The 12,769-nt window shown below is 35.2% G+C and overlaps 1 protein-coding gene across 4 annotated transcripts in view; it reads right to left on the bottom strand.

The window, feature by feature from the left end:
- The window catches only part of CRIM1 (cysteine rich transmembrane BMP regulator 1), a 241,272-nt gene that overhangs the window by 80,263 nt on the left and 148,240 nt on the right, over nucleotides 1-12,769 (bottom strand). For 3 of the 4 annotated variants that reach the window (XM_074209689.1, XM_074209690.1, XM_074209692.1), the window contains exons 6-7: nucleotides 7,661-7,843; nucleotides 4,112-4,309 (exon numbers count right to left, since the gene is read on the bottom strand). In XM_074209689.1, coding sequence (XP_074065790.1) covers nucleotides 4,112-4,309; nucleotides 7,661-7,843 — 381 coding nt within the window. The remainder of the gene's footprint in view (nucleotides 1-4,111; nucleotides 4,310-7,660; nucleotides 7,844-12,769) is intronic. The other variant, XM_074209691.1, reaches the window with a different exon arrangement.

Genomic DNA, 12,769 nt, shown 5'->3' with positions numbered 1-12,769 from the left:
ATTATAAAAAAACACAGGTTGTTAATCACACTGATGATGCATGAATTAACATACAAAGTGCCTAAAACCAAAAGTCCTTTCTAAACAAACTTTAATTGGGTCTTTTCATATGACTTTGGAACTTGATTAAGCCTGAGTGAATCCATGTAATAGAATGTGTTAACATTTGCTATGCAACACCAGAGGTTTTTGTCATGTGCATTAAATATAACTAAATAGTATAGTTATTCTCTGCTCTTCTCCCTAAAGTAGACCAATCCCTGTATACTGAAATATGCTGTTTCCCCCCCTTTCCTATATTGTGGTCTCTCTTTTGGTGTAATTGAAGTCATTTGTACATCATAGTGAGACATATAGTGAATGATTTCAGTTCAAAGGCATATTCTCATTTTTCTTGAATTCCTTCAGTTCAGCTCTATAATTAAATGGAGCTTAACATTAAAGTTTAATAGTAAATTGATAGGTGGCTCATATGAAACCCACTACTCATCTGAATATGACAAGTGGTGAACATGCTCACATTATCCCTTAATTTTTTTAATGTCAATTTTAAAATCATAGAAAATTGGATCTTATGAGAACTCCCACCAAGAATTATGCAAAATACAATAAGAGGCTCTAAAACCAATTAATCCTTTATTCAGTTTCCAAGATTTTTTTTAACTAAAGCATCAGTCTGACCATGCTACCCCACTGCTTGATAAGTTTCAGTTATTTTCAGAATCCATTATAAGCTCCTATGTTGGACAGACTTTTCAACATCTTACCCCTATACACCTTTCCAATATTACTCCATTCCATGCACTCTGTGGCATAGGTACACTGGTCTGTTAACAGTTTCTTGAATGTAAGTTTCCAAACCCCATTCCACTTCCCTTGGGTAACAAGAGAGCCTGTCTCTGCCTTCTCAGAATTCAAAGCTAAGGAGGGGCCTCTTTTTTAGTTATATATGACTTCTATGATTTAAATTCTGTTTCAAGATTAATAGATTAAACAGATTTTTTTTCAATAGTCAATCAAGTACAAAGATTTTCATTCAAGGAGTGTCTACTATGGAGGGCACTGGAGAGTCTATCCATTATTTCTTATAGCATACAGTTTTGTTATAATTTTATGCAACTTATTTAATGTCTCATCAAAATGTATTTTCAAGTATAGGAGGGATGTGTGAGGTGATTTCTCTACAAATTTCAAAATGCGGCAGCTTATCGGTTTCAAAGTTAGTAATGAGGAAGGTCAAGGTTTTAATAGAACTACAGAGACTCAGAGCTTAAGTTCTTATATGATTTTTTAAGACTCTTGATAGGTATAGCCCCTTAGAGCAGTGCTTTATAAATTAATTTGGTGTTAAATAAATTTCAGCAAAAATTGTATCTATAAAAACATCATTATCATGACTATCATCATCAGAGGTACACATTAAGCTTTGAAAATCAATATTATCTCTGGTATCTCTTTAGATCCCTATAAGATTGGTTCTACAAGTATTATTCTATCTTTCAGGTGATGTCACTGCAACTAAAGAAGGAGATTAAATGTCCTGGGATTAAAAAGGTGGGGGGGAGGGAAATTCTGAAACAAAAAGAAATTAGGCCTGTTTTCATAATGAACAATTATTTATCATGGGAAATTTTAATGTATATATAATTTCTTATTCATTGTAGAGTGTTTTTTTTAAACTTAAGGATTTCCACATCCATAAGAGATAAATTGATAGATTTCAGAAAAGTCCGTGAACTTGGATATGAAAAAATATTATATCTTTTATTTTCACTAACCTCTGAGTTTTCTTTCAATTAGAATGTGAGTAACATTATTCTGAGAGGAAGTCCATAGGTTTTACCAGACTACCAATGGAGTTGTTGAGGACACATTTAATGGTTAATAACTTGAGGGAAAATCTTGCTAGCACCTAAAATCTTTTCACAAACCTGATCTCTTAGAACAACAGAAATCCATGGGACATATTTGAAGAAATGTAAATTAAGTCAGTCAGGTGATTTCTGATTTTTAAGACTAGATCTGACTTCTCAGTTCCCCTTTCTCTCTATAGCTATGATCTTAAACTTGGGAAGGAATAGAGACATTCAGGAATGAATCCTCTATTGAAATGTAATTCTGAAATGATTTGTTAGGAATTTTAATAAGCACAAAAATTCTTAAACATAGTTGATTTTCATTCTTTTAAATTCATTTTGCTTTACAGACAAATTCTCCCCTCAACCTATCAGTCTGACTTCAAGAAATCTATGTATGTGTAAAATCTCATACCTGGAAAGGAAAAGGTGTTGGCAGAACAAGAGTGTAAAGATATCTTTTTCAGAAGGTGTCAGTGTTGAAGAGAGGTACATAAGAACATGGGCCTTTTAACAATTGGAAATGCTGTCCAACTGAGGCAATTCAAACAATAACTGATGTAGCCGCACCCACTTTCTTGAGGTCCAAGGTGGGTAGGATGCTTAGAGGTAAAGGTTCATTCTAGGTTGAACAACCTCTGTGGGCTTTGAAATTCCTTCTGAAAGCTGGCAAAAATAATCACCATTCCTATGCTTTTTGAGGTTTCAAATGTTAGACATGGAACACAGTTACAGCATGAGCTTTCATTTCCTCCCTTCTCATTTTCCTCCTTGATATGCTTCTGATTCTTCCCAACTTCACCATCAAGACTCAACTGTCTTTTAAACCTGGAACAACATCCTTTTGTTATGCTGGTCCCTTTCTCTCATCAGTGAGTTCCCATTTATTTGGACAATGGACTCAGACTAGCCATTCTCTTCCCTGCTATAGTTCTCATTCCCCTTGGCTCCTCTCCTTTGCCCTGCTTTTCACCCATGGACTGAAACCACCTTGAAAGAACGGGCTAATTTTTTTTTCTTCTATTTCTATTCCTAGCTCTTAGTAAGGTGTCTAATACAGCCTAAGTATTTTAAAAACACCTGTTGCTTTATAAAGTTTTAAGTGACACAAAGATCATATTTCTTTTTTTTTAGGCAAATGGGGTTAAGTGGCTTGCCCAAGGCCACACAGCTAGGTAATTATTAAATGTCTGAGACCGGATTTGAACCCAGGTACTCCTGGTTCCAAGGACGGTGCTTTATCTACTGCACCACCTAGACCATATTTCTTTATCCTTATTTCTTGTTTTTGGGTGTGAATTAGATTTAAATTGATTTGAAGCCTAAAATTTATTTATTTACATTATGAAATCTCAATGTAAGCATGTTTACAAGAGTGCACAATAAAGACCAAACTGTTCTAAGGGCTTATTTAACACCATTTTCAGGACTGCTTAAATTGATTTATTTTGACTATCTAAATGAAACTAATTTGCAACCAGTAAAAGCATGAAACAAAAGGTAATTTAAGAAGGAAAAAATAAAGCCACATACAAAAACCCAGGAGAAGAAATTTAAAGATCTGTTATCCAGGATGACCAGGTGGTGATACAACCCAGTATCCCTGGGATTATCTTTCCCTTACAATCCCTTGACTTCCTGTTTCATTTCAGAATCCATCCAAGATTCCCGAATGCCGATAGCTTGGTCGAGATGGGAATCACCATTTCAGAATGTTCCCCTGGGAAAATGCTACACAATTTTCCTAGGTTAATTAAATTATTCTCTCCTTGGATTCAGTTATAGATTCAAGTAACTGTTCGTTTATAGAGGGGAAGGATGGTTCCTCTTCTCCTAACCCTAAATCCTGGCAAACTGAATACCTCCAAATTTGAACTATCATCAGGCTTTACCATCTGCTCTGCTACTATATTCTAAGATTTTCTAGGGCTCACACTTTTGCCTCATCACTCCATCTGGCAGTGATATCTTAGCTACTGACACCTGATATTACTGGAGCCCCAACTAGAGTAATACCTTAGGACTTCCTGGGATTTTCATCCATCCTGTAGTTATACCTTCTTTATTCGATGCCTTATCCAAATGGGATATGAGTTCTTTGACAGAACTTTGTTAGTTGCACCCCCAAGACTTGGCACATACTTCTTGGCAAAAAATAAGTATTTAGAAATGCTTTCTATCCATCCATCCACCCATCCATCCATCCATCCTCCACAAGACCTTTAGAGAAACACTGTTTAGAATTCACTGTTTACCTTCACACACTGGGCAACATTCTCCAGGCACTTTAACAGGGTTCATGCAGCTTTGTCCACAAGCTGTTGCAACACAATGTGGTTCTCCATTAATACATTGGCAGAATGTGCAGTCATCTTCTCTCCAACGGTCTCCATGGGCTCGTATCTGACCACTAGCAAAGCAGCCAGCAGGATTGTTAAAGGGATACACGGGATCTAAATCAAAGCAGGAGTTCTCAGTGAGATCAAGGAGAATTCTAATTGTAGTTTATTTTTACCTAGAGATAGTTTTTAGGCATGAAAATATGGTTAATTGGAGTGCTTTTACCACTGTGCTGAGCAGGAGTTCAAAGTTGTCTGAGTCTCTTAAAGGTTTTTGTGTTGGTAACATTGTGATAAATTCATGTCTGCCCATCATGACATAGTACCAAGAACAAGAGAGTTGTGGCACAAAAAACAAATGCAGCAGGGTTCTAGTTTAAAAATTTGGAAAACACTGGTAGTTGAGATGTGGATTGGCAACAGAAATCTAAGGAACTCTTTTTAAATTGTTTTGTTCTGCCTCAATTTTATGACCTGTAAAATGGAAATAATAATATATCCCCCCCAATTAACAATAGCTATATGATTTCTTCTAGGACAAAAAGAAGTGCATCACATTGATGCTTTTAGGTATATTAGGAAAAGTTCAAGATAAGAAGAGGCACAATGGGCTCCTCCTATGGTGAAATTCTTTATGCTGTATGCTTGGACATACCATGGGTCAGTACATGTGCCATGAAGGAAAGGCTGTAAGCCTCAGCTATTTTTCTCCCCATCAGCTGAGCAGCCAAGCAGCAGCCAAGGTTGGGGACAGAAGCAGCCAAGGATAGTAACTGTTAAAAAAAAAAACTTTCTGAGGTTATTTGATGAGAACATCAACACTGCACGCAAAATCTTTAAGTACTCTCATCATGAGAGTTCCTAAATCATGAAGTTTAAGATTTTATTTTCCCCTCCTCAGCGAAACTTAAAAACTAAATTCAACCCAGCTTCAATCAATTACTTGTATGCCGGGGAAAGGAGTGCTAGAGTGAGATGGGCTGCTATGCTGCTAAGATCAATTCAAGATGGAAAGATGGAAGGAAGATCAACTAAAGTAGACAGATTTTTTTTTTATGTTTTTGCAGGGCAAATGGGGTTAAGTGGTTTGCCCAAGGCCACACAGCTAGGTAATTATTAAGTGTCTGAGACTGGATTTGAACTCAGGTACTCCTGACTCCAGGGCCAGTGCTTTATCCACTATGCCACCTAGCCGCCCCGACAGATTTTTTTTTTTAAAAGAAATCTTCACAGAAGAAGGAAGTCAACTTTGAGATGGTTTAGGTTTTCTAGATCCCTATTTTAAAATATTGCATGTCACTTCATAAGTATTCAGAGATGAGACTTGAATTTCAGGAAGTGAAACAAAATAGGATCTGAGCCCAGATAATTCATTTGAGTATTATGCAGGAATTTCTATCTCTGTTTTGACAAGATCAACCTGTTCATGGTTTTACACACCATTGTGGAATGAGAGCAGTGAGGAAAAAAAAATAAATAAATTAGGAAGTTAAAATTCTGATCAGGTTCCCCCCCCCCCCCCCAGGGACTTGTTTGAACTGAACCAACTTCTTCTGATATTGGACAAAACAATTTTTAAGAGGTAAGACAGAGACATTTGTTGCTGATCCATTATATCCAATTTTTCTTGACCCCATTATGGAGTTTTCTTAATTTACCATTTCCTTTTCCAGTCGATTTAGGCTAACCAAGGTTAAGTGATTTTTCTCAAAGACACACAGTAAGAGTCTAATGTTGGATTTGTACTAAGGTTTTCTTGAATATGGGCCTAGAACTCTATCCACTGAGCCACCTTGCTGTCTCTAAGACAGAGATATATTTTTTCTAAGGTTAGGTTGTGAATTTAATTTTTAAACAACAAAGAAACAAGTTAATCTGTAACTTTTTATTGTTTTTCAACATTAAATTTTTCCATGCTATGACTTAAAAAATACAAAAAGGTGCTGAGTTAAGAGCATGGTATAGTGGAGCAAGAAATGGCCTTGGAGTTAGTAAGACCTGGGGTCAAGTTCATCCAAGTTCCTGGTTGGAACTCCAGATAAGTCACGTCACTTCTTAGGGTCCCAAATTCTCTATTGATAGAAGAAAGTTTCTCACTACAGGAGCTCTACACTCATGAGATCAAAGATCTGGAAAATGATTTTATATTGAGATACATCTTTATTTTGCATCTCCACTTCACACACACACACACACAAACACACACACACACAAACAAACAATATGTAAATATATACATATATATATACACAAATATATGTGTATGTATGTATATATATATACATATATATATACATACATATGATTCAGAAGAATGCCATTTCACAAATATACAAAAAAAGACAGACACACAAATAATAGATATTGGATACAGAGGAACAGATATTTGTGTATATGTGTGCATCATAGGGTATATCCTCTCACTGCAGAAGCTGAGATGAGAAAGGCACAAAACAGCAGGTTTTTGGCTCTAGTTTTGGTGTCCCCATAACATCAGGGTTATGAGAATCTTCCTCTTTGGGGAAAGGGAGTGTAGTACAGAAGAAAGGGTACAGGATACTTTGTTTCCAGTCCTGGATCTGCCATTCACTAGTTTTCTTTAAAACTGAACTCATCTTTAAAGGGGGATTGATTTTAAAGTGTGTTCCTGATCTAAAATTCTCTCTATGAATTTCAAAGATGAGTGGTATGGGGGTGTGATGGGAGAGAAATAGAAACAAGTTCAGGCCCAAATTTGCCTCTCTGCTCCCAATTCTGCCCTCTAAAACAACACTAATTTCACATGGCTGTATTACCATGATGACTCTCTTAGTAATGTTCTTGTTATTTCAGTCCTGTTTGATTCCATTTGGGGTTTTCTTGGAAGAGATACTGTGGTGGTTTTTCTTTTCCTTTTCCATTTCATTTTACAGTTGAAGAAACTGAACTCAGGTCTTCTTGACTACAATTCTGGCACTCTAAAACCCTGTGCCATCTCTCCTAAAAATGGGATGTATATAGAAGATTAGGTAAAAGGTAAGAGAGTGAGAAATAGAGGAAAATTTGAAAGAAAATGGGTTCTGTTCTTGGAAGCTAGGTGAGAGTCGATAGAGGAATGGGTTTTGAGTCAGGAGGACCTGAGTTAAAATTCAGCCTCGGATATTAGAAGTGTCATCTCAGGCAAGTCACTTAATTGCTTTCTGCCTCTGATTTCTATCTGTGAAAATGGGGATAATGGCACCTTCCTTCCAGGGTTGTTGTGAAGATCAAATCAGATATTTGTAAAGTGCTTAGCACAGTCAGTACTTAATAATTCCATGTCCTCTTCTACCTTTCCTTCAATATTTTCATGGATCTGCATGAGGATCAGGCGAGCATTACAATTGTGACATTCTTACTTAAGTTTCTGAATCATTCAAAATGCTTCACTATTCTGTACTTAACTAGCAAAATTTATTAGGCCTCAATTATTATTAGAGAAATTACCTTCACAAACAGGACAGCATTCTCCTTCTGGCTCATAGTATCTATCACAGTTCAGCTCACCACACTGAGCAGAGAAACAAATAGAAACACCTCCCTGGCATCTGCAGAACTGACAATTGTCCCTTCGAAACATTTCTCCATCGTAGTACTCCACATTGTTAAAAACGCAAGGTGGTTTCGTTTCTAGGAGTTAAAAAAAAAAGGTCCATTCAAGGGGGACTTGGCATAAGATATTTTTCAAATAGTTTTTGATATTTGTATGGATGTACTTTGATCAAAAATTAATAAAACCAAGGATGTGTGTTTCATTAAGTTAAAAAAATCAAAATAGTCCTTTCCCTACTAAGTTCTAAAACTTTTGGCATGCCTATTAAATGTCCAAAAAATACCTTTTATGTTAATATCTTATTTTATTTACAAATTAACTATTTTGGCCTCCCTAATTTTTCTTATGATGAATTTTTCCATAGCCATATATTCCTTTCCCACAGTGATCTGTTCTTAGATCCCCCTTTTAAAAATATAGAATCAAAGAATTATGAAATCTTATAAAATTACAAAATCCTTCAAGGACCTCAAAAGCCATTTCATTCACCTTCCCAGAATCACATCCCTAATAAACAGCCATACAGCTTTCACATGAAGACATCCAAACAAGAAGGATTTCGGTGCATCCTATTCCACCCTGGGTCAACACTAATTGTGAGGAAGATTTTCCTTACATGAAACCGAAATGCCTCCAAGCTTCAGCTTCCACCCACAAGTTCTCATTCTGTCTTCTGTGGCCAAGCAAAACAAGGCTTATCCTTCTTCCACATAAATAGCCCTTCCAAAACTTGAAAATGGTCTTTCCTACTCATATAAAGTCTTCCACTTTCCAGGTTAAACAGTTTTAGCCCCCAATACCACTTTACATACAGCATGGTTTTGAGAGTTCTCATTACTGGATTTGCACTTATCTGGGGTCCAGCTTGCCTCAATATCCATCTCTAACACATCAGTGCTGATTATTGAGCACAACAGAAATGAATTCTGATAGTATGGTCTGTACATTTAGAACCAGAATCTCAGGTTAAGTTTCTTTCCCCTAATTCTAGAGCTCTTTCTCAGATTCTACTTAAACAAATTATTTCAAATGATGAAAAGAATATGGCCCTCTTATGGAATGTTCTTTGTTCAGGAATACGATTTTAGGAAGTCTCTGCATCATTATGCTCTACAATCATTTCAGTTCCCTTTCCGAAGTCCCATAGAATCTCCAGTATGCTACAGATATCACTTAAACTACTTTGTATTTACATTACAACTTTTTCATCTAAATCACATCTAAGATAAAGTTGAAGAAAACATCTCTCCTTTAAAAGATTTTAAATTTATTTTCATTTTCTGATGCCTTACAAAGAGGAAAAAAGGTCAAAGGTGGCAGTGCTTTAGGAAGTCCCAAAATAGGACATGGAGCTAAAGCATTTTTCTGGCTTGCTGGTCATTTGTCAATTTGTTGGGTTCTACCTTATTAAAGGATAAGAATTTGGATCAAGGTGTTCTCCCATGTTCTGTACTGTGATTTAATTATTTCTGTTGATGGTTATTCATTTTATAATAAAAGTTATCTCTTGAAAACAATTTCTTACATCTTAAAATCTTCTCTTTTTCAGTGATGAAATGACTGGCTAAGCTACAGGTCCCTATGGGTAGAAACCAATGAGTTTTCATAATTTAAAAGTTTGAATTTTTTATTAGAAAAGCAAAATGTTTTTCCTAACAAAATACTGAATTATACTGTATTCATATTGCAGAAAAAAATCTCAAAATGCATCTTTAAAACTATCATTACAGTTATACAAACTAGGCAACATTAACTACTTAGGCTTTTTGATCAAACTGACCCTACTATACAGGTGAACAACAATACTCTTGATGAGTGATTTTAAAGGTAAGGGAAGAATCTTGCTTATAAATAAAAGCAATTCTAGGCATACTTGGCATTATAATAGATGTAGAAGGCACCAGAAAAGACAGTTCTTTCTAGTTAGAGTATAGGTAATAAAAGAAAAGAATTAGCAGAGATGTAGTTGAGAGTGACAAACAACATGTCTAAAAACATCCAAACAAACCTATAAAAAATTCTTTATATTAAAAATCACACTAAATCATGGAAATATTCATTAGATGCATTTAAGGCTGTTGATCTAATATAGAGCATAATAAAAAGGTTAACATGAGTCTTTGAGAAGCAATTATTAATTATTTCATTGACCACTATGGTCAAAGAGGCAAGCTCTTAACACAGTATTATGACTATAGTAAGCTCCAAGAGAAAGATCCAAATAGACCAGTACAATAAAGGTGTTAAAATGAAGCTGTGAATGAGAAGCTTTGTATCCAATAATGCATTGCACTATAAAAATGTCTTCTCAGTAATTTAGCATGTGTTTTCTGCCTCTGTGTACTCCTTAAGAGTGTTTTATTATTTTTGTATTTTATAGCTCCAAGATGCAAGGCTTTATAGGAAGGACTCAATATGCATTGCTAACAGACAAGTATACAGATTAATGGATGGTGAATATAATGGATAGTAAAGAACTTTAGTTCAGTTCACTTCTACCACTTAAGCAGATATTAGTTAAATGTCTACTAAGTACAGGTTTTAAAAGTCTGTGGTATTAATGATCATACTGCAACTATTTGATGCTAGAAATATTTGTGACATAGAAGTTCATACACAATTATGATATACAAAATCACAAGAGGAAAATGGTCTCTTTTTTTGCTCTTCTTCAATTTCTCAGTAGGATAAAATTACTAAAGCTGCTTCTGGCTTTGGTTTCATTGGGTGTGAACTACATACGTATCAGTAAATGAGTGGCTGTTAAAAAATCCATATGTGAATAGGAAAATTTCATCACTCCAAATTTTAATAATTCCCTCGAAGTCTTATGTTTGTGAACATCAGGGACATGATCATTTTGGGTACCAGGAAAGGAAACAACAATGTAATATTCTAAAAGTAGATATGAAGAGAATAGAAAAGAAAGGAAATTAACAGGGCTGTCTACTGATAGGCACTCAAGTAAATAGTTATCAAATTTAGCATATATTTGAATGTGCCAGAATCCCCATTGTGTAAGAAATGAGTCTGCTGACCCTGGGAACATCACTAAGTATTAATTTATAAATATTATGCATATAGTAGATTATTTTAAAGATGTTTGGTTTTTAAATGATGATGTGTTTTGACAGTAGGGATCAAGTGAGAACAAGGAATTCCTAGCAAGGAGACTGGTAGGTATTGGGAGAAATGTAAAAAGCAGTTGTACATGCAGAATACTTTTACACACCAGTACAAGCACCTCAGAAACCTCAACACTCCAGCCCTGGAAGTCACATTCTGGAGCCACCCCTTCCTCCTGCAGCCTTGCCATCTGATTGAATGGCCCCCTCCTAGAACCTCCATTTACAGAAGGACTGGGTCAATCGCAGCTTTATTTCTCATCAGGTTTTTGGATAGACTTCACCATTTTCCACTGTTCAGAACCTTCATCTCTTCCCACATCCTTTCAGCTCTCTTTTAAGTGTTATGTTTCCTTGCTAGATGACAGGGACTATCTTTCTTTCTGCCTTGTCTATATACTCCCAGGACTTCACACTTCGTCTGGCACACAATAAATAATAAATACTTATTAACTGACTTGTTGACATGAATATATAATACAGTTTCTTTTTTCTTCTGAATGATTCCTCCATATCTTTCCCCATTTCAAAACAACCTATGAAACAATAATATTCTTAATAATCTATCTTACTTAAAATGATAAAGCACTAATAACAGTTCACATCTATATAAAATTTTAAGGCTTGCAGGTTGAAATACATACATATATTATCTCATTTGAGTCTCTCAATGATAGTATAAAGTACTTACTACCAAGGTAATGGCAAAAAAAAGAGAGCAATAACACTGGAATTTGTAACTAATAGTCATACTAAGTCTTATTTTAGGTTTAAATGTTTATGTGATAACGAGTCTGAGAAAATACCTATGATCAGAAGTTTAAAGTTATGGTTGCATATGCTACACTAAGTAGAACAGAAGTCTGAAAACACTAATGAAAAATTGCAAGCTTCTAGAAGTAAGGAAGAAAATGAGGGAAAGTATTCTTCCTCCAAAATTAGTAGGTGTATGAATAAACTTTGCTGCTATAGGTGATGATGTGAAGTAATGGGATTTTAGGATTCAGAGGCACTATTACATTATTATAAAAGCCTTTTTGGTAGGAAAAAAAGTTGGAGGGGGGAAGAATGGGGAGACTTTATGATTCAGATTAACAAAAATTTAACTTTAGAAGTGAAGTAGAAACTCCATGACAGCAAGGACACATTTTCATTTTTGTCATTGTATCTGGTATAGAATTTAGCACATAGCAGGTATTTATTAAATGTCTGTTGAATGGAATTAAATGGAGCCAATTATCCATTTATAAAAAAAGTACCTGGCTATTTTTGTGACCATCAAAAAGAAAGCAAAGAGTTGTGTCATTGATTTACCAGGGTCTAACCCTTATCCAATGCCCTTTCATTTATATCCTACTGCCTAATAATAATTGATAAGTTCTTTAGGGAAGGGGCAATGCCTCTTATTTCTTTAAATCTCCTACAGCAGAGGTATCAAACATGAGACTTTTTTGAGTGCCACAGAAGAAGACTAAAATATAATTGGAAAATATTCAATAAAAAATATACAAATGAACACCATAATATTTGGCATTACTAGCTTATCTATCTTATAAGAAATACTGTAGTTTTGCTTCCTCACTTTTAAGATGAGAGGCAAATCAAGTCAAGTCAAAATAATTATTAAGCACTGAATATGTATGAGGAATTAAGAATATGGCCTAATGGAAAGAAAGCTTGCCTAGAAGTCAAGAAGACCTGGGTTCAAATTCTATCTCTCACACATACTAGCTATTTAATAACTCTGGGACAAATCACTTAACCTCACTGAGTCAAAAGCAACCCTCAAAGAAGATAATTTTCAGATGAACTGTTGACTGCATCTGGGGAAGGGAATTTCCAAACCAAAATTTTCCCATGCTGATGAAATCACAAACA

This window comes from Macrotis lagotis, chromosome 1, assembly GCF_037893015.1.
Source record: "Macrotis lagotis isolate mMagLag1 chromosome 1, bilby.v1.9.chrom.fasta, whole genome shotgun sequence".
In the NCBI taxonomy this organism is placed as follows: Eukaryota; Metazoa; Chordata; class Mammalia; order Peramelemorphia; family Peramelidae; genus Macrotis; species Macrotis lagotis.
The sequence above is the reverse complement of the archived record's forward strand: the minus strand, read 5'-3'. Positions and strand labels throughout refer to the sequence as shown.